Source organism: Microtus oregoni, unplaced genomic scaffold (assembly GCF_018167655.1).
Source record: "Microtus oregoni isolate MIOR12 unplaced genomic scaffold, Mior012 000038F_ref0000394, whole genome shotgun sequence".
NCBI lineage: Eukaryota > Metazoa > Chordata > Mammalia > Rodentia > Cricetidae > Microtus > Microtus oregoni.
This window is the reverse complement of record NW_024543097.1, coordinates 12,454,956-12,476,831: the sequence shown is the minus strand read 5'-3', so window position 1 is coordinate 12,476,831 and position 21,876 is coordinate 12,454,956. Positions and strand designations below refer to the sequence as shown.

The window sequence follows — 21,876 nt, the reverse complement described above, 5'->3', positions numbered from 1 at the left end:
AGAGGATGGAATTTGGGCAAGGACCCACAGGCGCTTTGGAGCGCCGGCTACTGCTGGCCCCGGTTCCGGCCAAGCCGCCTCCCTAGTCACCGAAGCCTCTCGAGGTCTTCCTACTGTCAGGGCCCAGTGAGGCAGGCGCTGGGCGGGCCTGGCGGGCGGCGCGCTGTGATTGGGCGCCAGGGGGCCCGCCCCCTCATCCCGGCGCGTCGAGAGGGGGCGGGGCCAGCCGGCTGCCCAGCTCCAGGGCTACGGGCGCCTATTGACCCAGCGGCCGCCGCGCCGCCGCTACCGTCTCCTCAGGCTCGTGGCGGGCGGTCCCGGAGCGCCGAGTGGCGTTGGGGAAGCAGCTCTTCCTTTCGTGACCGCCGCCGCCATCTCCGCGTTTTCGGGGCGGGAAGGAGGGGGTGCTAAGGGCTGCAGCTGGAGCGGGCTCCTCTCCGGGGACGGTCCTCTCCTTGCTCTGCTTTGCCTCCTCCCGGCGCCGCCCGCCCCCTGCGCCCTCCGCGTGTAGCTCGGGCCCGGGAGGGGAGAAGGTAGGGGCGGCGGGGGGAGAGGCCGGGGAACGGACACACACCCCGAGGAAAGTCCTAGATCGCAGCGCCCAGGAACCCAGGGTGCACCCCGGCCGGGCCCCCGCAGTAGCCGAGGCAGGAAGGGGCTCCGGCGGGGACGCGGGGGCGGTGTGGTGGGGGCGGGCCTGGGTGTCCCGGCGCTAAGTTGTGGGGCACGGCGCCTCCTGGTCCAGTTCCTCCTTCGGCGCGCGCGCTCCTCACTGCCAGCGCTGCACGCTCGGCCCTGGAGCCGCGGAACCCGCGCGTTCTCTGGGCGCCGAGGACACGCCTGTCCTTGTCGAGAAAACTTTTCCTGCCGACTCAGTCGTGGCGGTGGTGGCAGGAAGTCGGGGCAGCGACCTCTCCTCTGCCGGCTCCGCGCGCCCTACCGGGTCTCTGTCCCCAGCAGGAGAGCAACTTTGTGGGGACCCTTTCCTGACTGCTCAGGAGTCCGCCTCGCAGGGACGACCAGCCCCGGGGAAGGCAGCGGAGGGCTTAGGCCGAGGGCGCGTGGTGGCTCCGGGAACGAGGTGCGGAGCGCGGCCGGGACTCGCGCTGTAGAGCGCGAAGGGTGTGCAGCCCGGAGCAGAGAGCCTTCGGCGATCGCCGGCTGGAGTCGCCAGTCCTCTGCCTCTTTCGTGTGAGGACCGTGTCCTGGCCCCGAGTCTATCGAGGAAAAAAATGAAGTTAAGTCGCCAGTTCACCGTGTTCGGCAGCGCGATCTTCTGCGTCGTAATTTTCTCACTCTACCTGATGCTGGACAGGGGTCACTTGGACTACCCTCGGGGCCCGCGCCAGGAGGGCTCCTTCCCGCAGGTAAGCACCTGGTGTAGGGCGCAGGGCCAGAGGGCTAGCTTGGGGGCTCTCACTTCTCGCCGACGCTCGGCTCCAGGGCAGGGTGAGGCCACACCCGACGGCTCGGCAAAGCCTGCTCCAGCTCAGGCTGTGCCGCGCTCGGACCCCCGAGTTCGCAAAGTGCTGGGTGTCGTTCAGTGGCAGCCTGGCGCTCGCCAGAAGTGGCCTTGTTCCGGCATTCGCACCCGGGCGTGTGGAAGTGGCCTCGGGCACCTGCTGGCGGAAAACCGGCGCCGCACGAGTGTGTCTGTGGGTCGCCCCCTCGGCTAGCTCAGGATTAAAGCTGCCAGAGGTTGCTCAGATGCCCCAGTGCACACCGGAAGCGTAGCGCACCTAGCCCACCTAAAAAAAACCAGATTTCTGATTTTTTGCCCCCGTCCCCCTTCACTGCCTCTTAAGACATAGAAAGTTTATTTCCTGTTGCAACCCTTTTGGAGGTGGATAGTAGCGTTGATTTTAGTCATTCTTCAGCTGTTAACATCGGATTGATTTGGAGCAGAGCCGGGAAGCGCGTGTTATACTCCTGCTGGAAGCTGTGCGGCGCTCAGTTCTGTGCGGGGTGATCAAACTGGCAAAGGGGGGAAAAAAAGACCCACCCAGTTCTTTCAGGAAAAGTTACTAAAAATAAGCAAATCGATGCAATGGGTTTTGTCTGGAAGGTTCCCACGCTGCGATTGCGAGTGGCTTTTATAGCTGCTCTTTGCAGGTGAAACACACACATTTCAGTGAAAGCAGATGAGGTGTGGAGGACTCTGAGAGAATTCAAATATTGACAAGCTAACAACCAGTCGACTAGAAAAATCTATGACCTATTCCAATGAGGCTGATGTTTAATTTTTTTTTTTCCTTTCACGGTTGAAATGATTGAAAACTATCCTTGCCGTTCCTTCTGCTGTGCTAGGGTTAATGGCCTGGTGGGAACTGGAATTAAAGTAATGCTCTATTTGAAGTATTATGAAATTGACAACGAGGACTTAGGGATTCTGTCATTAGTACAGAACACGAGAAATAATTTTTAGAAGAGTGGAATTGAAAACCTGGCTGCAGACAGATGTTTCCAAATGTTTACAGCTTCTGCTCTCCCTAGGTGGTAGTATGATAGAGAAAATATATTACAAGCCCTATTGGCTGCCTTTAAATCTTGAACGTGGAGTTTGCGCCAGGCTTGTTGACGAGGCTGAAGTAAATAGTTTGACAAGAGGAAAATCCATGTGGCCAGAGCCCAGGAGTTCTGAGCTGTGCTCCAAGTTCTCTGTAATTTCGGAGTTAAAGTTACTGTGATCCTCTTAACCCCATTTTCAGAATTGTCTCCTTTACAGGAAATATAAAACAGGTACCCTTTTACTTAGTGATGTCTTAATAACATCCTCTGGCTTTGGCTGGGTGATCACTTGAGCATGATTTATGCTAACATCTGCACGGGGGTTCTCTGACAACCTTGACATTTCCCTCTGTTTCTAAAGCAGTGAGTGACTCATTCAGTCACTGAGAAATCTTAAGCACTCCGTTCTCCCGTTTTCATATGAGCCCCTGCTCACTGAGAAGTGGAAGTTCTGCTTAGAGCCATGGAGGTGGGTTTCCAGAGAGGCGTCTGTAGTGGGTGTTTTCTGGACAGGGAGAGGGGGCTTGGGAGTGGTAGCCTGGTTCTCATCTGGACCTCACTCGAAAGGTTTAGTAGTGGTGGGCCTCGGAATCTCCCAGTGGACAGACTTTGTAAACCCTCCCTGGAAGCCTGAGAATCATGTGTTTGGCATTAACGGGAGTGTGTCACATGATGAACTTGATTTTCCCCAACTACCATTCAGTCAGTGGAGGGAACAGGGAGTGGAGGCAGGCGCTGAGACTTTACCTTGCCGAGGTCACACAGACAAAATCTGGGACTGGAACAGGCAGCTCTTAAGAGTGTCAGCTCAGAGCCCTAGAGCCATCTTCCTCCTGGGAGCCTCCTGGTGGGAGCCTCTAGCCTGCTTGTTGCCAGATTTGTGTCCTGCAGAAACAAACTTGGTGGTGTCAGTCTAGCTTATGACCTCCCGGCCCCTGAAAAGTAGCTTTTATTATGAAGGCATAATGAATGTGGTCTTTTTGCTGGCACGTTTGCCGCTTTGGGTTTATGCTTTCCCAGAATGTCTTCTAACTTCCTTCAGAGCCAAACATTATTACAACGAGAACCATTACGAAGCAGAGCACCCAACATGTGCGTTCTTTAATTTTTTTTTTTCTGTATCTAAACTATACATTAACTTTAATTGCACAACACTACCAGGCATAGCAAAAACTGCGTTGCAGTCTGATTCTTGAACAGGTTTTGGTGGTGAATTCTTGAGTTTAAGTAGCCCCCATTTTGCCAGTGTGTGTGTGTGCGTGTGTGTGTTTTGTGTCTTGTAACAACGCCACCAGAGGTTATATCGTCAATTCTAGTTTCTTTCACTTGATGTGGTAACTTCATTAAGGTGTGCCTCTCATCTGGTATGCAGACAGCATTTTAAGACCATCCCAGGTTGAGAGCAATCTGTGTTTGTAGTCCTTTGGACTTTTGTTCTTTCCCCTCTTGCAGTTTTGTTTCCTGCCACCTGATCAGTCCTGGGTATAGAGTACTCCACAGCACCTCAGCTCTGCCCCACTTCCGCTCCCAGCGCCCCCACCCTAGCACCCCCCACTCCTACACACCCCAACCCAGCTCCGCCCCCGCCCCTGCCTCTGGGGCAACTACCCAGAGGTCTTTCCCTGAGTGTTAAGAGTTTCTTTAAGTCTGTGGCTGCAGGTGGCTATATTCTTGGGGTTCTTTTTGTCTCAGCTAAACAATAAAAATAACTGAATAAAACAAAAACAAAAGAAACAAAAAGCAAAACCAAAGGCTAGTTACCCTTCCCCCCCCCCCAAAAAAAAACCCCTCCAATCTGAATGAGAGGTTGGTGGGACCTAAGGCTAGCTATGAGAGATTGAGAAATGTTACCTCTCCTTGAAAGGGCTGGCCTCCCCACCAGGCAGTTTCCCTAGTTGCTCCTGCGATCACCAGGAAAAAGCACCAGTCTCATGATTGCATCTAGAGAATTCAAACAAGGAGAATCAGGATCTGTAACAGCGACTGTCTTTAACTAGTTTATTATCAGACATGGGGACCAATGTTAGCTTCTGAAATCCCTGTGGAAGTTAGACAATGATGAAAAATGTGCAGGTGAAGTCCAGACTTGATCATTGGGCTCAGGTAACATTTGTCAAGGGAGAAAATGAAAACGTAAAAAGTATGTGATCTGGAAGCCCCTATGGGAGGGATTTGATGCCTTAAGCAAATCCTGGAAACTAGATGTATATATAGAAGCCCATTTAAATGTGTTCCACCACTAGCATCTTTTAGCATTTGGGAAACTGAGGCAGGAGTATGGATGCATGTCCTGGGCCAGCCTAAGCAGTAGACCTTACCAGCATCGAAGCGAACACCCTCGCACAACCAAAACCGCACTAGTAGTGTTTGAGTGCAGCAGAGAACATGTTAATAAAAATGGATCTGCAGCAGTAGGCATGAGGACCTTCGTGTCGTAGCTGCTGTTTCCTGGTTTCTATAAGTCGTGTAGTCTGAAGCGTGATGTATCTATGACAGTCCTCTCCCACCACCACCTGGGCACTGTATTTGCGACGATAGCTGTTGCTGCTGGGGTTTGTGTAGGGGGCACAGCGGGGGTTCTCTGGTTTCCTGAGCTGTTATAGTCGAGATCTAGGACTTTTGGGAAAGGGTGGAGATTTGATGGCAACCATGATTAGAAATTCAAGAACTTTAAGAATCTTAAGGTTCCCCTTCATCCTCTCCAGAGGTCAGTAGTCTTCTGGATCTTCTCTGAGGTGGGTCCCTTCCATCCCGTCCCGAGGTCAGTAGTCTTCTAGGAGTCCTCTGCCAAGCACAGAACTTAGGCATGGGCTTCTGAGGGAAAGCTGAACCAGATGCCCTGGCTGTATCTGATCTGAAGGCTTTATTTTAAAAACTGATTTGCATGTATATTGTTCCTGAATCAAGACCCGAGGAAGTACTTTGATAACAGGTGTCAAGATTCTGTTTATTGGAAAGGGATTGTTCTGTTAGTCGTTCATTAGCCTTAAGGGATTTCTGCAGTATGGAGGGAACATTGATGAAATTGACCCCTTTTGTGTGTTTTTTTTTTTTTTTTTTACCCTGAGCTTGCTATTGGCTTTTGTGATGTTAAAGTGTTTACCTAGAAGACCAAGGGGCCATTCTTGCTGGTCCCCTCTGGTCTCCAGCTTTCTCCATTCAGAGGTTTCGTTTCCCCTTGTTGTTTCCCTATTTCCATAGACAACCCCATAAGAAAATCAAAGGCTTATAGTCATCTGTTAGGTGAGCTGTGGTTTCTGACTTCTGAAGAGTGTGCTCTATTCTGGCTCCTGTTCCCGATGTGGCAGCAGCTGTTCATAGTGTTTCTCTAGACCTGTGGAGAGGGATGCTATGAGTTGGACAACAGAAGAAATAAACTACTTGATTTGAATACATTCTGTCTGTTGAGTAAGTCTAGAACGGGGTATTAGAGAGAGAGTGTGTGTTTAAGGTAATATCGTTCATCCTGTTATACAGATAGTAGACACCATCAGTCTTTCGGTGTTCAGTTTCTGGATCTAACAGTGTTTCCTAAGGAAAAGGCCAGTACTGAGGCACTTGAGTTTATAACTGCACACACTATCTTTCTGCACCTTTAGTCTGGGGGTTTTTAACCCTTTTGCTGTTGATACGTTTTGGGGTCTGGCAATTGCTGTTGGGGCTTGTCTCTGCGGTACTGCAAGCAGCCACTTGTCTCCTTTCTTGTCCCCCATTTGTACCAATCAACAAATGTCCCCAGACATCTGCTAGATATAAATAGCCACTGGTGGGGGAAAAACTGTCCCCTCTGAAAACCAGTTTGCCTGAGGTCTGGACAAAGGCCACTTTTTTTTTGTTTTTTATACACAGTATACTTTCTGGGCGTTTTGCATTTTAGGGAGGAGTGATTGAAAGGTCTAGTTCTAAGGCTCCGAAAGATAAATAGCATATTTAGATGCTCCTACTCTGTTCTTTCTTTCTGGGTGCTTAAAATTCAGTTACATATCTAAGATTATAAATTGCAATATATTACAGAAAACATAAGGATACGTTATGTTCATATACAAATTAAAGGGAAAAGGAGAAGGTTAACAGACAGAACTTTCCTTCTTCGTGTTTACCAGTTGGATGTATACATTCAAATAAAAACATTCTGTGCACGTCATAGCGATTAGGTGGTGTTCCAAGCTCATTGGAGGCTGGCAGCAGTCCAGGTTTATTCTCCTTGCCTTTTGGAATGGGAAAGCAAGCTCTATCGATCCGCGATAAGGTGGTATAAAATCATTCGCAAGCATTATTTGAGAGTCTGAAACTTTCTCAGCTCGGTTTTCTTGTTCAGTCCGATGATTCTGGTGCTTGCATTTTGTGTGCCCTCTTGGGATGGGGAAAAGCAGAGGAGGAAACTGGGAAATACAGTCTTTCCCACTGTGCATTTCAGTTTGTCTTCCAAATGGTATTTTTGAAGAAGGATTGGAGAGATGAGCAGGAAAACAAGGAAGGTCTTAGTGAATCCCTGTCTTCTTTTTCTGTTGTCCTCACACCCAAGGCAGCTGATGGTGAAACAGATTGACCTAGTGCCTCTTTTTGTAGGGCGGCAGCTAAGAATGGCTTTTCCATTTCTGAGTAGTTCTTTTCATTTCATGGCCTCTCCGTCGCTAGTTGTGTGTGAACCCTCTTAGCCGAGTGAAGTGGCTGGGCAGAAAACGTAAAACCTAAAATATTTACTGGACATTTCTCAGAAAGGACTTGGCAATCCTGGGTTTAAGCTGTTCTTCTCTGTTGTTGGAGGCAAACAGTATGCTGAAGCAGTAAAGTCACTGAAAGCAACATTCTTATAAACTGGCTATTAAATAAACACTGGTCAAAATTTGTGTCTTGAACCTTATGTCTGTCTACTTGCTACATAGATTTCCAGGTATCCTTGGGGACCATCCATGTTAATGCATAGACATGCATAATGCACTTAACTACTTCCTGTATATCACCTGAGATTTAAAATTAATTAATTGACTATTTACTTACTGATATACTAGTGTACTGGGACTTGAACCTGGGACCTTATACACGCGAGGCAAGTATTCTCCCACTGAACCATGTTCCCATCTCCCTTCTTTTTGTCTTTATACTTTTTTTATTTTGAGACAAGGTCTTAATGCATTGTGTAACTGTAGTAAGAGCTGCGGGCCTGCTTTTCGTCTTGCCCGGCTTCCACATGGCTAGTTTTATACCCGAAATAATAACACACAAATTGTATTCTTTTAAACACCACCTGGCCCATTATATCTAGCCTCTTCTTGGCTAATTCTCACATCTTGATCAACCCATTTCTAATAATCTGTGTAGCACCATGAGGTGGTGGCTTACCGGGGAAGATTCAGCATGTCTGACCTGGTGGTTGGATCCATGCCGTCTTGATCCATGCCGTCTGCCCAGAGAGGAGAGACATGGCTATTACCTCACTTCCCTCTTCCTCCCAGCATACTGTTCTGTCTACTCCACCCACCTAAGGGCTGGCCTATCAAATGGCCAAGGCAGTTTCTTTATTAACCAATGAAATCAACACAAAACAGAAGACCCTCCCACATCATGTAACCTGGCTTAGAATTCTCTATGTAGAGTTCAGGCTCTACAGGTAGGCCTTGAACGTGTGTTCTTCCTGTCTTGATCTTTAGAGTAGCTAGGATTACATGTACTACCAGACCCTAAAACTTGAACTTTTCTCACTTGACTGCTTGTTTTGGACCATGAACCAAACAAAATGAGTTTATACCTTCATGATGGGAACGCATGACTTTGTTGCGTCTTGCTGCTGTAAGTCCTGGATGGCCAGAGTACAGAGCCCAATCTGAACATTTAGGTTAGTCGGTAATGCTGAAGCAGACCCCAAGTGTGGATATCTGTCATAAACTATTTCATATACAGGACGGTACATGGCTCTCCGTGGTCCGGAGGATTGCCTAGGCTCTACACTGCTGGTCTGCTCACGAAAGAATAACTCGCCCTTCTGTGACATCACTCTTAAAGCTTTCATCTACCTTTGTTCTTAGTTGGATCTTTGGAGATCAGATCACCAGCTTTAAGTCAGAGCACACCTGATCTGAACCAAATGGGTGTGATGCTCTCATTAAGTCGTTTCTATGGTTGACATTTTAAAGTCTGTTTTCTTTTTCTTTATTCTCTTCCCTTTTCAATGTATGTATTGTGAATTTTCAGATGGCTTTGTTTTCGGGTCTAGGATTATCATCATCATTATTTGTTGTAAGGAGGTCACTTGCTTGTTTCCTGGCTGCCAAGACTCCTGAAATAACCACACAGAAACTGTATTAATTAAATCACTGCTTGGCCAATTACGTAAGCATGTTGCTAACTAGCTCTTACATCTAGAATTAACCCATCTCCATTATTTTATATTTTACCTTGAGGTTCATGGCCTACAGGCAAGGTTTGAGTGTGTCTGTCTCTGGCAGTGGCTCCATGACTTTTCCCTAACTCCGCCTTCTTTCTCCCAGCATTCAGTTTAGTTTTCCCCACCTAGTTCGGTTATGCCCTGCTCTGTTAGAGGCTCAAAGCAGATTCTTTATTCATTAACCAATAAAAGCAACACATAGACAAAGGACCTCCCACACCAATTATTTATTTATTTTTTGTTCTAAAAAGCAAACAGTTCCTGAACCAGATCTCATTCTGTGGTCTTTTTAGTGAACCACTTCATCTTGGATCAGAATTGGCAGCCTTGACAGTGATCTGTTTTAAATACTTTTGTGAAGGCATAGATACACATAGGAATAATAAGAGAAAAACCCTCAAAGTAGGGAGGTGTGCATCGCCACAGAGAGGTGTGCATTGACACAGGTGTGCATCGCCGCAGAGGTGTGCATCAACACAGAGAGGTGTGCATCGACACAGGTGTGCATCGCCACAGAGAGGTGTGCATTGACACAGGTGTGCTTTGCCACAGAGAGGTGTGCATTGACACAGGTGTGCATCGACAGAGAGGTGTTCATTGCCACAGAGAGGTGTGCATTGCCGTAGAGTGTACATTGACACAGAGAAGTGTGCATTGCCACAGAGAGGTGTGCATCGCCACAGAGAGGTGTGCATTGCCATAGAGAGGTATGCATCGACACAGAGGTGTGCATCAACACAGAGAAGTGTGCATTGACAACTGCAATCTTCCTTCTCTGTGGGCAGCTCAGTGGTTCCCAGTCCTCCTTTTGTGGGGGCCTCACTCCACTAGGTTTCTCTTTATAAATCTAACATACACTCGTGTACTATAACAAACAGCATTGTTTCATCTTCAGCTACTGTTTCATAAAAGATTAGGGATTCTTCTCTCCCTTTTATAAGAGTTAGTTTGCTACTTAATTCTTCTGTTTGATATCCATAATAACTTAGAAGGATAGAATTCTGCATGCTTTCCTAATCTATCACCATTAGGTATGAGCTCTCAACTCTCCACCTACTGGATAGTGTTTTTCAACCACCGTCTACTTGTTTCTTTTTCTTCTCACTCTTCATGTTCCTTGAGTCTTCTTATTACCCACAAGCTTTAACTCATTTGCATTTCATTTCAGGACTTTATGTCTTACATGCTCTTTATTGGCTACAAAGGTTGCTAGTTCCAGGACAGGCTCCAAAACCACAGAGAAACCCTGTCTCGAAAAACCAAAAAAAAAAAAAAAAAAAAAAAAAGAAAACCAGAAACAAAGGATGCAGAATTTCCAATAGAGAAATAAACCTAAGAGATTTATTGTATAATATGGTATTCATGGAAAATAACAATGTATTGTTGTCTTCAAAACTGCTAAGAGTGGATTCCAAGGGTTCTTATTACAGAAGTGTTAATTTTGAGAACTAACACACATATGTTAACTTGACTGAATGTTTCAAATGCACGGGCATTTTGAAACAACATGTTCTACCTGATAAGTGTGTATGATTTTTATTTATCAAAGTATGTAAAAATGTTTCACCATAATGAACATTGCAGATATTGGTAGCATAGTGTGTTTCACTCTGTCAGGTGATTTGGCCTCATAGGGAAAGTAGGGTGACACTGCATTCTTCAATATGTTCCATTTGGCATCTGGGCAAGCAGATTCTCATATCTTATATCCCAGCTGTTAAAAACCATGCTGTTTTCATCTCTTCACATCTGGGCTGTGGCTTTCTTGTAGCTTTTGTTTTCCATGTCTATTTCTAATTTATTTTCCTTTTATATTACTGACAGTGGAAATGGAAATAATTAAATTCTGTCTCTTGCATCTTTTTTTTTTTTTTTTTTTTTGATTTTCGAGACAGGGTTTCTCTGTAGCTTTTGGTTCCTGTCCTGGAACTAGCTCTTCTAGACCAGGCTGGCCTCGAACTCACAGAGATCCGCCTGCCTCTGCCTCCCAAGTGCTGGGATTAAAGGCGTGCGCCACCACTGCCCGGCTCTTGCATCTTGTTTTATTAAAAGTAGTTGGACTCTTAAGGTTTTATGGGATCAAAAGAAAGAAGTTTTGTCCTTTCAAGTTGTTGTTCACTGTTAATGTTGGCTCAGATTGCCACATTTCCTCCAGGGTAAGCACTGTTTTGTCTCCATTCCCATGACGATCCCACCCTTTAGGGTGGGTACTTGGGCTTCTGCATCCTTTGCAGCATTCTCTCTGAGGTCTTCTGTTATTATCTTTTGCTTGATTTAAATACACTTTGTTTATGTTAAATGCTTAAATAAAAGTTAAAATGGAGGTTTACATTCTTTTTTAAAACAATTTTTAAATTAAAATATAGCATTTTTCCCCCTTCAATCCTCCCCTGCCCCCAACTTGCTCTCAAATCCATGGCCCCTTTTTCTTTAATTATTATTGGTGTGTGTGTGTGTATTTGTAAATATATAAGTCACATCTGCTGGGTCTGTTTGGTGTAGTTTGTATGTATGTCTTACATCCACAGATACCTGTAGCCCTCACCATCCATCAAGGAAGCTTCTTTTTGCAGCAGATGGTGACCATTACAGAAAGCCACAGCTGGTCAGAACGCAGAGGACAACTGAGCATAGGGATGATACATTCACAGCACAGTAATGCCTAGACCTAAGGCTCAGGGGACATTCTAGAAGAAAGTGTGAGAGAGAAGAGGACCCGGATATATGTTAGAGAATGTGTCTTTTAGATATGACAAGGAAACTACACCCACGGAATCTCAACAGTATGACTGCTTTAGCAAGACTTCAACTAATGACACCACCAGTTGACAGTCTAATACGGATGGGGTAGACCTCTGGGTTCTTTTGTGCTAGAGGCATGGAATTCATGGACCTTGTGGTGACTTTCTCTGGAGGATAGGAACTGGTGACTGGAACACTCAAGGATGGAGGCCCAATACTGAATCATCCTTATAATCATTGTCTGTCTTAGGGGGAAAAATTGTACAATTTGCTGTTTCAGAGCAAAACGTTCTTTTTAGCAATCATCAGCATCCCAGATAAGTCACGCATAAAAAAATAGGTATAAAATCTGAGTGTAGATAGAGTCCTTAGGCTAGTTCATTTAGTGTCATCACCAATACATACCTGGACATGGCTGTGTCCTACACTGTGGTTCAGTGGCTTTTCTTATGCACCGCTACAAGCATAGGTTTATGATACAAGCATAGGTTTATGAGCTTAGTGGAATGATAGATATTACAGAAATTTTGATAGGTATACTAGATATGCTTCTCACCTAGAAAGTGCTTCTTCTTCTTCTTCTTTTTTTTTTTTTTTTGGTTTTTCGAGACAGGGTTTCTCTGTGGCTTTGGAGCCTGTCCTGGAACTAGCTTTGTAGACCAGACTGGTCTTGAACTCACAGAGATCCACCTGCCTCTGCCTCTGCCTCTGCCTCCCGAGTGCTGGGATTAAAGGCCTGCGCCACCATCACCTGGCTAGAAGTGCTTCTTAAGTTACTTTGGGAAATATAATTATTGTATGGGAAGCAGATAGCTAAGTGCCATTCACTTTTTCATTAGGCGATAATGTGATCAGGATGATATTGGGCAGATGTCAAATATCTAAGACATGCTAAACTTCGCCAGGGTGTGGAGATACACGGTGCACATTCTGGGGTCCAGGAGTGAAGACCAAAGCTGAGCTCTAGGTGTTTCGAGCCTTTCAACATCGTGACATGACGTAGACATGTGGACGTAGACATCTACAAATGTTGGTGTGCTTTACTTATCGTCTAGTTGTCCTGGGATTGGGAAGGTTGCTGGCAGTAGATTGGGCATGCCTGCAGATGCCCATGTCTTATCTCTCAAGGAGTAGACTTCAAAGGGAACTCGGAGACACAGCTATGTTCGGATGATGGCCTAGTTTGCTGGACTCAAGAAGAGGAAGAAGTTGAACATTTGCAATTGGACTTGGCAGGCAGTAGGGTCCTTGCTCGTGTGAAATACAACTCTTTGCTAGCCCCGCAGTCCTGAACTTGCGCGTTTGAGAAGAACTGAGGAGAATGCCTTGTCTAGATACCTCCTTCAGTGCTTTAAAAGGTAGTTTGGAGCATCATGGTGCACACCTTTGATTCCAGAGTCAAAGGCAGGCAGATTCTCTGAGGTCAAGGTCAGCCTGGCCTACACTGTGAGTTCCTGGACATCAGGGCTGCGTAGAGAGGCCCTGTCTCAAAAACAGAAACGTGGAACAAAACAAAACAAAAGAGTAGTTTGTAATACAATAGTGTATTGCCTGGAGTCAGGCTAGAGTTGGGAGTCAGGCGGTGGCAATCTTCTCAGAGTTAACTGTGTGTGCTAGGCAGCTGCTTGAGAGCATTATTAGAGAATTCATTTTGTAGAAAATTTTAGACCTGGAAGGGAGTGAAAAGAATATTCAATCTAGATTATTCTGGTAGCAGTGTGTAGGAAGACTCAGAAACAGGAAGGCAGCTGAGAATCTGCGTGAGGTAATGTAACAGACATAAGGCTATAAATCTTTGTTCCAGTATCGAATCAGCTACAGTCAAAAAGGAGAAAAGACGTGCAGACATTTTGTCAGGGGAACACCAAGACTTTGTAGCGGACGGGTGAACGGCAGTGGTGGGTGGTTTGAGTCACATGCTCTTCCTTGACTTTGCCCTTTGGGGGTATTGGAGACAAGTTACACTGTTTGCAAAGACAAGCTAGTTTGGGAAGCCAAGTTCAGTTTTATTTATGATGGAGTGCACATTAATGGAAATAGCCAAGTGGGCTGAGAGATCAAGGAAGGAGACGTCGACTGGGGAGTCATTAGAGTTGAGGAAGAATGACCTCACCCTGGGCCTGGGCCTGGTTAAGAGAGCCCCTAGCCAAGCACATTGCTTACAGCCAAGATCTGAACTTCTCACGTGAAGATTATCCTGCAGCAGATGTTAATAAAACAAAGAGGCTTGCGTTCGGTTCGTCAGAAACCAGCACATGGATGAACATACCTATGGAAAGATGACGCCAGGAGGAAGCGTTTCAGAGATGCTTCTCAACAGGAGACCCGCAAAGACTTGTCTCATCTTTATCACCCTTGATGGGACCAAGTTATTTTCCCTAGGTCGTAAGGCAGAACACGGACTGTTTTGTGTGTATGGTTGGGAGAGATGAGGATGAAGAGAGAGATTCATAAAGACTCAAAAGGCAGTGACTCCAGCTAGATAGCTCAGGGTTGGTCCGGAGGCCGGTCATCTTGCTAAAAACACCCTCCAAACAGACTGTGCCTGACAGAGCTGCTCTGGTTTGGCTGACCCACATGTGGGAGAATTACGAATTGCTTTTGGCCCAGGACCATCTCTTGAAAACTTGCAGGGACAAAGAGTTACAAGACTTGAAATGCAAAACATTTCTGGGAACTTTTAGGGTAAGAAAATCTAACTAGTAACTATTGAAAATAAAGTATGAGACTCAAGAAGTTCATATCCTTAACGTGTCTTTTACAGCTCATGGCGCTCTTAGAAATTTGTTACTATTGTATTCTTTTCAAAAAAGATTTATCTTATTTTTAATTAAATATATGTTTGTGCCCGTGTGTGTGTGTGTGTGTGTGTGTGTGTGTGTGTGTATGCATGTTTGAGTTCAGGTGCTTGCAGGATGGGGAAGAGAGCATCAGATGCCCTGGAGCTGGAGTGTTGTGGTTGAGAGTTAGTCATGGTGCTGGAAACTGAACTTGGCCCCTCTGTGTGAGCAGTACATGGTCTTAACTATGGAGCGACGCTCCTCCATGCTATTCGGGACTGTGTTCTGCCTGCTTTTGCTTTGCATGTGGCTGGTTCAGCTTGTTGTTTATACAATAAGAGAGATGCTGTGACACTTTAGAGTCTTTGATGCTCAGGAAGTTCGAAGTTTCTGTGACTGGAGATGGAGCTTGTCTACATGTCTGTTCTCTGTTAGTAACAGCTAGAAGGGACCTATTGGGGAAGGATTCCTATAAATAAGATTGTGGGGGAGACTGATAATCCACTTAATAACAGCCTCATTTTGTTTTTTTAATTGATTTTTACTGAGCTCTACATTTTTCTCTGCTCCCCTCCCTACGTCTCCCCTGCCCCCTTCAATCCTCCCACAAGGTTCCCATTCTCCCAATTTACTCAGGAGATCTTGTCTTTTTCTACTTCTCATGTAGTTTAGATCTATGTTAGTCTCTCTTGGTGTCCGTGTTGTTATCTTAGTTCTCTGGGATTGTGGTTTGTAGGCTGGTTTTCTTTGCTTTATGTTTTAAAACCACCTATGAGTGAGTACACGTGATAATTGTCTGTGTCTGGGTTACCTCACTCAAAATAATGTTTTCAAGCTCCATCCATTTTCCTGCAAAATTCAAGACGTCATTTTTTTCTACTGTGTAGTACTCCATTGTGTAAATGTACTACATTTTCCTTATTTATTCTTTGGTCGAGGGGCATTTAGATTGTTTCCAGGTTCTGGCTATGACAAACAATGCTGCTATACACATAGTTGAGCACATGTCCTTGTGGCATGATTGAGCATCCTTTGAATATATACCCAAAAGTGGTATTACTTGAACAACCCCATTTTCAAAGGCTTTCCCAAACCATTTCTGAATGAGAAGTGATCTCACGCATGTCAGTTGTATTTATTTTAATAGAACAACACTGTTTGGGTTGATTGGCTTTTACCATTACAGACATTTATTCTCTTTTTACATTGAAATTGTGCTTTCTCAAAATTGCTATGTTGACAGAACTCTTGCCAGCAGATTCTAAGATTCAGTATAGACCCTTCATCTTTGGAGAGTGAGTTGAGTATAAATACACATCATAATTACCTTGTGGATAAAGAAATAGGCAGATGGCATAGATAGAAGTCAGAGACTAGATTAGACCAGAATACTTAATGGGGTGTTATCCACCAACAGAACTGTGCTGTTTGGGCACTGTTGCCACCTAAAGCGTACCCTGTTGACCCTGTGAGAGAGCATGCTTCTTGGGTGAGGAGTAGATCCACTTTTCACAAATTATCTCAGTTAATAATCAGATGCTAAGTATAAGAATAAAAATGTATCTTGGCTGTCTCAGTGGCTAAAGATGCTTGCTCCCAAGCCCGAAAAGCTGTGTTTCTTTGCTGAGTCCTATATGATAGGAGCAGAGACCCAGCTCCTGCAGGCTGTCCTGTGCCTTTTACACTTGTGCTGTGACACGTGTGTGTCCTCCCAATAAATGACTACAATAAACAGTTTTTTAAAGAAAAGCTTTAAAAAAGAATGTAAAATATTAAAAGGAAGTTGAAGGACAATTAATAAAAGCTTAGGGTCAGAAATTGGGGTTCAACCTTAAGATCCAAAAAGCAACACAGCCAGCCACAGTTTTGACTTCAGTCTGAAATGTCAATTCTGCCTCCTGGAATCTCAGAAGGAGACTGTGCCTGAGAGCTGTCTTTCCCCATTTTATATTCCTCTCTAGGGCTGGGATTAAAGGCATGCACCACCCAGTTTCTATGGCAACTAGTGTGGCTACTGGGATTAAAGGTGTGTGTTACCATAACCTGGGCTGTAAGGCTGACCAATGGGGCTGTTTTGCTCTCAGATCTTCAGGCTGTCTTTATTTATTAAAATACAGTTGGAATGCTACTACAGTAAGTCGTGAGAGAAATGTCAGTAATTTTGTTCGTAAACGTTTTGGGGAGCAGAGAGGGGAGAGGGAGGGTGGGGAAGAGATTTGGAAGTGGCGACTTAAAGAACTCCATTAGACAATAGTTAATTTGCATGGTGCCACTTAATTGTAGTTATTCAGTGGATTTCTAAATGGTAAAGCTGCATTTTATTAAAATATTTTATAGTCCAGATATTTGTTCAACTTCCTTCAGTAATTGTTTGAAAAAGATGATCTGTCTTACAAAACTGTTATTTTATATAACTTGGTGCCTAAAATGTTGCCTCAGTGCAGGGGAGGTGGTTCCATGCAGCGTTCCTGGGCGTGTGCAGGTGAAGCCACTTGGTTTTCATCTGAACATCCTTCTGGTGACTGGCAGGGAGGAGGTGGGATGGAGATGGGGAACAGCGCTCTGGTCTGTGCCTGCAGGAAGTGCCAGCATCAGGAGCCCCAGCCTCTGTTTACTAGTAGAGTGGTCATAAGGTGGTGTCATTCCTGGTCAGGGTTCTGATCCTGCCTGGGGACTAGCAGCTGCCAGGTGTAGTCACAAGGTCCCAGAGTACCCAGCCAGGACATGCCAGGAACCTCTGTAGTCACGTGACACTTTTGTCTTCTACCTATATCTGAGTGGCTTCTGTCAGTCTTACTTGAGCACGTGGGAGATTTATGAGTCATGACTGAGTTTTGGGAAGACAGTATATAATTGAATATTCTTTCTGGTCATATGGTGATGTCACTTCTCAGCACGAACTAATGACCGCACGCAGCTCCTGGAAGAAATCCAGGTGTATTAAGCTCCAGATCTGGAATGAAACCCATTCCATTAGGAAACCCATATAGCAGTGGTCTGTGACTTGTTGACTGTGACCAGACAGGCCAGGTCTCTCTTTGGCCTCAGCACTCCGCGTCAGCAGGGGTCAAGCGGGCTTTTGAAGGGCTACTTGTCCTGTTAGTAAACCCTGTGAAGTGCCTGGGGTTGATTGACTTGCAGTGTTTTTTCGGGATAGGTGGGATAGGGCTGCATACTGACTAGATACTGCTCAGTAGCCTTGACACCGGTGCCTATATTTAGCTCGAATGCAGGGGTTCTTAATTGAGGATGTGTGAGAACTTCCCTGTAAGCCATTTCCCATGATAAAAAGCGGGCATGCGCGTGCTCTCCAGGCGATCTCACTTGTTCTTGGTGCTTGAAATCCTCGATTATATTGGCTGCTTAGGTATCCATCCTTGACTTCTCTTTTCAGCTCCAGACTTGCATGCACCCTGATACCACTGTACACCCGGTAGCTGCAGGACTACCCCTCTGTTTTCTCCTACTTCAGCACCCCGTTTTCCTTCAGTGACACTGTCATGGACCCAGTTGCCCCTGTCAAACACCAGGAGACCAATCTGCTTTTATTGTTCTTATTATTTGATTTCCTTCCTGCTACATTTGCTGTTCCGCTTGTCCTGGCCTAAGCCACGTGGCTTTTCTTGGGCAAGCTGAGAGCCCTTCTGAAATGTACTTGCCCCTTCAGAGGTTCAGAGTAACTTGAATATATTTTAAATTTTTCAACTTTAAAACAGTGTTCAAGATGACTACATTGATGTTTCTCTTCTTGGAAATTAATTAAAATATTTGTTTATTGATTGATTGATTTCTGGGACAGGGTTTCTCTGTAATTTTGGAGCTTGTTCTGGGGCTAGCTGTTGTAGAGCAGGCTGGCCTCGAACTCACAGAGATCTGCCTGCCTCTGCTTCCTGAGTGTGGGGATTAAGGGCATGTACCATCACCACCTGGCATAAATATTTATTATTTTTATGTGTATGTTGTATGTGCCTGTGTAAGTTTATATGCACCGTGTGTGCAGGAACCTGCAGAGGCCAGAGGAGCGCGATGGATTCCTGAAACTGGAGTTCTAGGCAGTTCTGAGGCAGCTTGTGGGAACTGGGAACTGGATCCAGGTCCTGTGTATGAAGAGTAAGCACTCTTTTTAACTGCTGATCTATCTCTCCAGTCCCCCTGGAAATTAGCTTTACTAATAAAGGCTGACTCGAGCAGAGGCAAATGTGGGCAGTCTGACCAAGCTGTGCTCTGGGGATGGATGCTGCAGTTCCCTCTTACCCTCCTTTCCCGCAAGGGGTCTGAGTCTCTCCAGTCCTGCTGGGACCGTAAGCAGAGCGGCTCCCACTGACCGCCAGTGTGGAACGCTTTCTCAGTGTTTACTCACGTAGCGCTGTTGTTACCTGGTGTAGTCGCGCGCTGCTCTAACTGTAACCAAACAAACATGGAGACTCTGGAGGTTAGAAGTGTGTGTGTGTGGGGGGGGGGGCTGGGTGGAAGCTCAGGCATTGCAGAATGGCATTGTATTCTCCATCTCTGGAGAAGACTGTTTCTTGTCTTCTCCAGCTTCTAGAAGTTGAACAGTCTGTTCCCAGACTGGGATCTTGCAGGAACATCATTCTACACTCTTCTGTTCTCTGTTTCTCTTTTGGGCCTTGTTCTTTTTCTTTCGAGGACCCTGTGCTCTTAGGAGCCGTCTCTGGATAATCTAGGATAATCTCACCGTCTTAAATTTTATCATCATCATTTCGCCACATACCTACCATATTCTAGCATCTGGAACTGGGGCATGGACATTTTCGAGCAAGCATTTTTCCTATTTACCTCAGTAAACACTATTTAAATTTGTTTGCATGTATCAACTAATCTTCAACAACTCTCTCGGTTTAGTTGTTATTCACTGCCCCTACTTTATAGCTGGGGAAAGTGAGGCACAGGGAGGTTATATAACTTGTTCCGGGTTTCATGACGCTGGAGTTCACATGTCACTTTTAGTCATCAGGATGCATACTGTTTTTGCAGGTGCCTAATGTACCCTTCAGTGTGATGTTTGAAAACCATACAGTGGTGATAGTCATGCCTTCTGGAGTGCTTGGTGGCTCCTCCTGTTTGAAATCTTGACAGAATCATTTCCAGCAGTGGGAATTAGTGCCTGTGTGTTCACGGCTTCCTGCCTCAAGGTCACACAGAAAGCAAATGCCAGAACTGGAACTCGTGAACTGTGACAAGCCTACTTCACTGTTTTTGCTTTACCTGATGAGGACATGTTTAGAAAAAGATTAACCATTATTTGGTGTTGCATAATGGTCACGGTCAAAGACAGACTCATGGAGACTGCAATACATCTCCTGGAGTGTCAGGATGTGGGTGTTGGGAGCTGAACTCTGGTCTCCTGGCCTAGTGGTAGGTGTTCTTTAGTGCTGAGCTATCTCTTCAACCCTTATCAGAAGGTCTTGTTGTAGTAAAGTGATATGCAGATTTCAACATCATTAGAAAAGAAAGAGGTAAAAAGGATGGGAGTTGATCAGGAGGTTCAGAGCATTATGTTTGGTGGTTATATATAACATGTGTAACATGCAGTCATCTCTCCTGAAATTAGCCTAGTTAGAAACTTAAGTGCAAAATCTTATCACCAAAACGGGACAAAGCATTCATTGTTTTGAGTTTCCCCTTAACCTTCTTTTGCGTTCTCCACAGTGTGTAGAAACCAGCTGCTAGAACTTGTAGTTGAACTGCGGAGACTCGGAATCTTTGCCCTTAGAAGGGTGCCACAATTACTACCTTGCTCATGAGGCCATGACTGTCAACCCGGTGCCAAGCCAAGTCAGGCTCACTTCCAACTGGACCTTAGAGAGCACTCCATTAATGTAGACCTTTCCATTCCTTTGAAAAATGTTTTATTATTTTCTAGTGTGTGTATGTACGTGTGTAGGTGTATAGGTTTGCATATACCCATAGAGGCCAGAGGTGCTTGGAGCTGGGATTACAGACAATTGTTAACTACTTGGTGTGGGTGTTGGGAATTGAACCCCAGGTCCTCTGGAAGAGCAGCACATATTCGTAATTGTTGATCCATCTCTCCTACTAACATTTCCACTTTTTCTTATTTTTTAATTTGTTTTTTGATACAATGAATATTAAATTTTTTTATAAAGGATTATAAATGTTTTTTATTTTTTGACGGGGGGAAGATTGATGGATTATTTGTTAAATCCTTTTTGTTCTAGACCATGATGGGCCACAGCCTTTGGTACTTTCCTTGGTTTTCTCTTGTAATGCATAATTGAGATGGTCCTGCGAGTCAGGTGTTGTGCCAGGCATCAAGCATGGGGAGCAGAACAGCTGCCCACTTAGTGGGGAAAGAGGGGTGCCATGCACGAGTACACTAAAATGCTGTAGAGAAAATGAAAGCGAAGTTGAGAAAGAATAATGTACAGAGGGCTATTTCAGATAGAACAGCCAGGAAGGCTGTGTAGCGGTGTATTTTAGGGAGAGTTGAAGCATTGTACAGAGGAAAAGTATGCCTGAAGGCACTGAAAATTGGTGAGAAGGAGCTGGCTTGGAGCTCAGTTACAGTTAGGGAAAAGCTTGGTTGGGGAAAAAAACACTGCATCCCTGTGTGTTTTGATGGTGATAAAGAATACAGGTATCTTAGTTTTGTTTTCCAGTGCAACAAGGAAGTACAGTGGATATTCCATCGGGCGCACTATCTGAGCAAGGCCTGGAAGAGTAAACACGCACATAGGGAGATGGAAGCTATGCAGAAAATTCTTGGTGTCTTGTGGGCAGAGTGTGAGGAGGTTAAAGGGGAAGGGGTTTGTTGTTTCAGCGACTGTTTGGAGATGGGAAGGAAAAGCATTTAAAGATAAGTTGGGTGTGTCAGCATTGTGAGGACAGAGAGAGAATCAGGACACCAGCATTTTGAAGGAACTTACTGAGGAGACCAGAGCTGCTTCCTGGCAGTGTGAGAAGGGCAGTGGCTTTGGGAGAAGGGTGTGTTCAGCACATAGGGTTGATGTTAAATAGAGCCATCAGGATGTGAATTTCAGAGTTATCATCAGAATATGTAAATTCTGGAGGCAGGAGTACAACGTGGCATTTAAGTCACAGAGTGGATGAGATCACAAGTGTAGAGAGGTAACAGGCTCCGGGAGCTAACCTGGAGGCTGACATTTGGAGGTCAGAGAGAGGAGCCAGCAAAGGACACCGATTAGTAAGCCACAGGAAAAAAGCCAAGGGCACACTGTACCGCAAATCGAATTAGTGGTGGCCGTTTCCAGGATGAAGGGTGCTCTGCTGTGTGTGTGCTCCTGGAGATGATGAGGTCCCAGCATGCTTTGCATCAGGCGAGAAGTATGTGCATCTGGGGAATTTATGTGGGCAGTTTAGTGAGGTGGACAGGAACTGAATACAGTGGGCCTGCAGTGAGCGAGCTGAGGATCATAAGGCAAAAGGAGTGTTGAGTACAGGCCTTGGTAATCCCCAGGT

General features: G+C 45.6%; 1 protein-coding gene across 2 annotated transcripts in view; it reads left to right on the top strand.

The window, feature by feature from the left end:
- Nucleotides 1-275: 275 nt before the first annotated feature.
- Man2a1 (mannosidase alpha class 2A member 1) overlaps nt 276-21,876 on the top strand; it is a 170,133-nt gene continuing 148,532 nt past the window's right edge. For both annotated transcript variants that reach the window (XM_041631797.1, XM_041631796.1), the window contains exon 1: nt 276-1,367. In XM_041631797.1, coding sequence (XP_041487731.1) covers nt 1,233-1,367 — 135 coding nt within the window. In that variant the 5' untranslated portion in view covers nt 276-1,232. The remainder of the gene's footprint in view (nt 1,368-21,876) is intronic.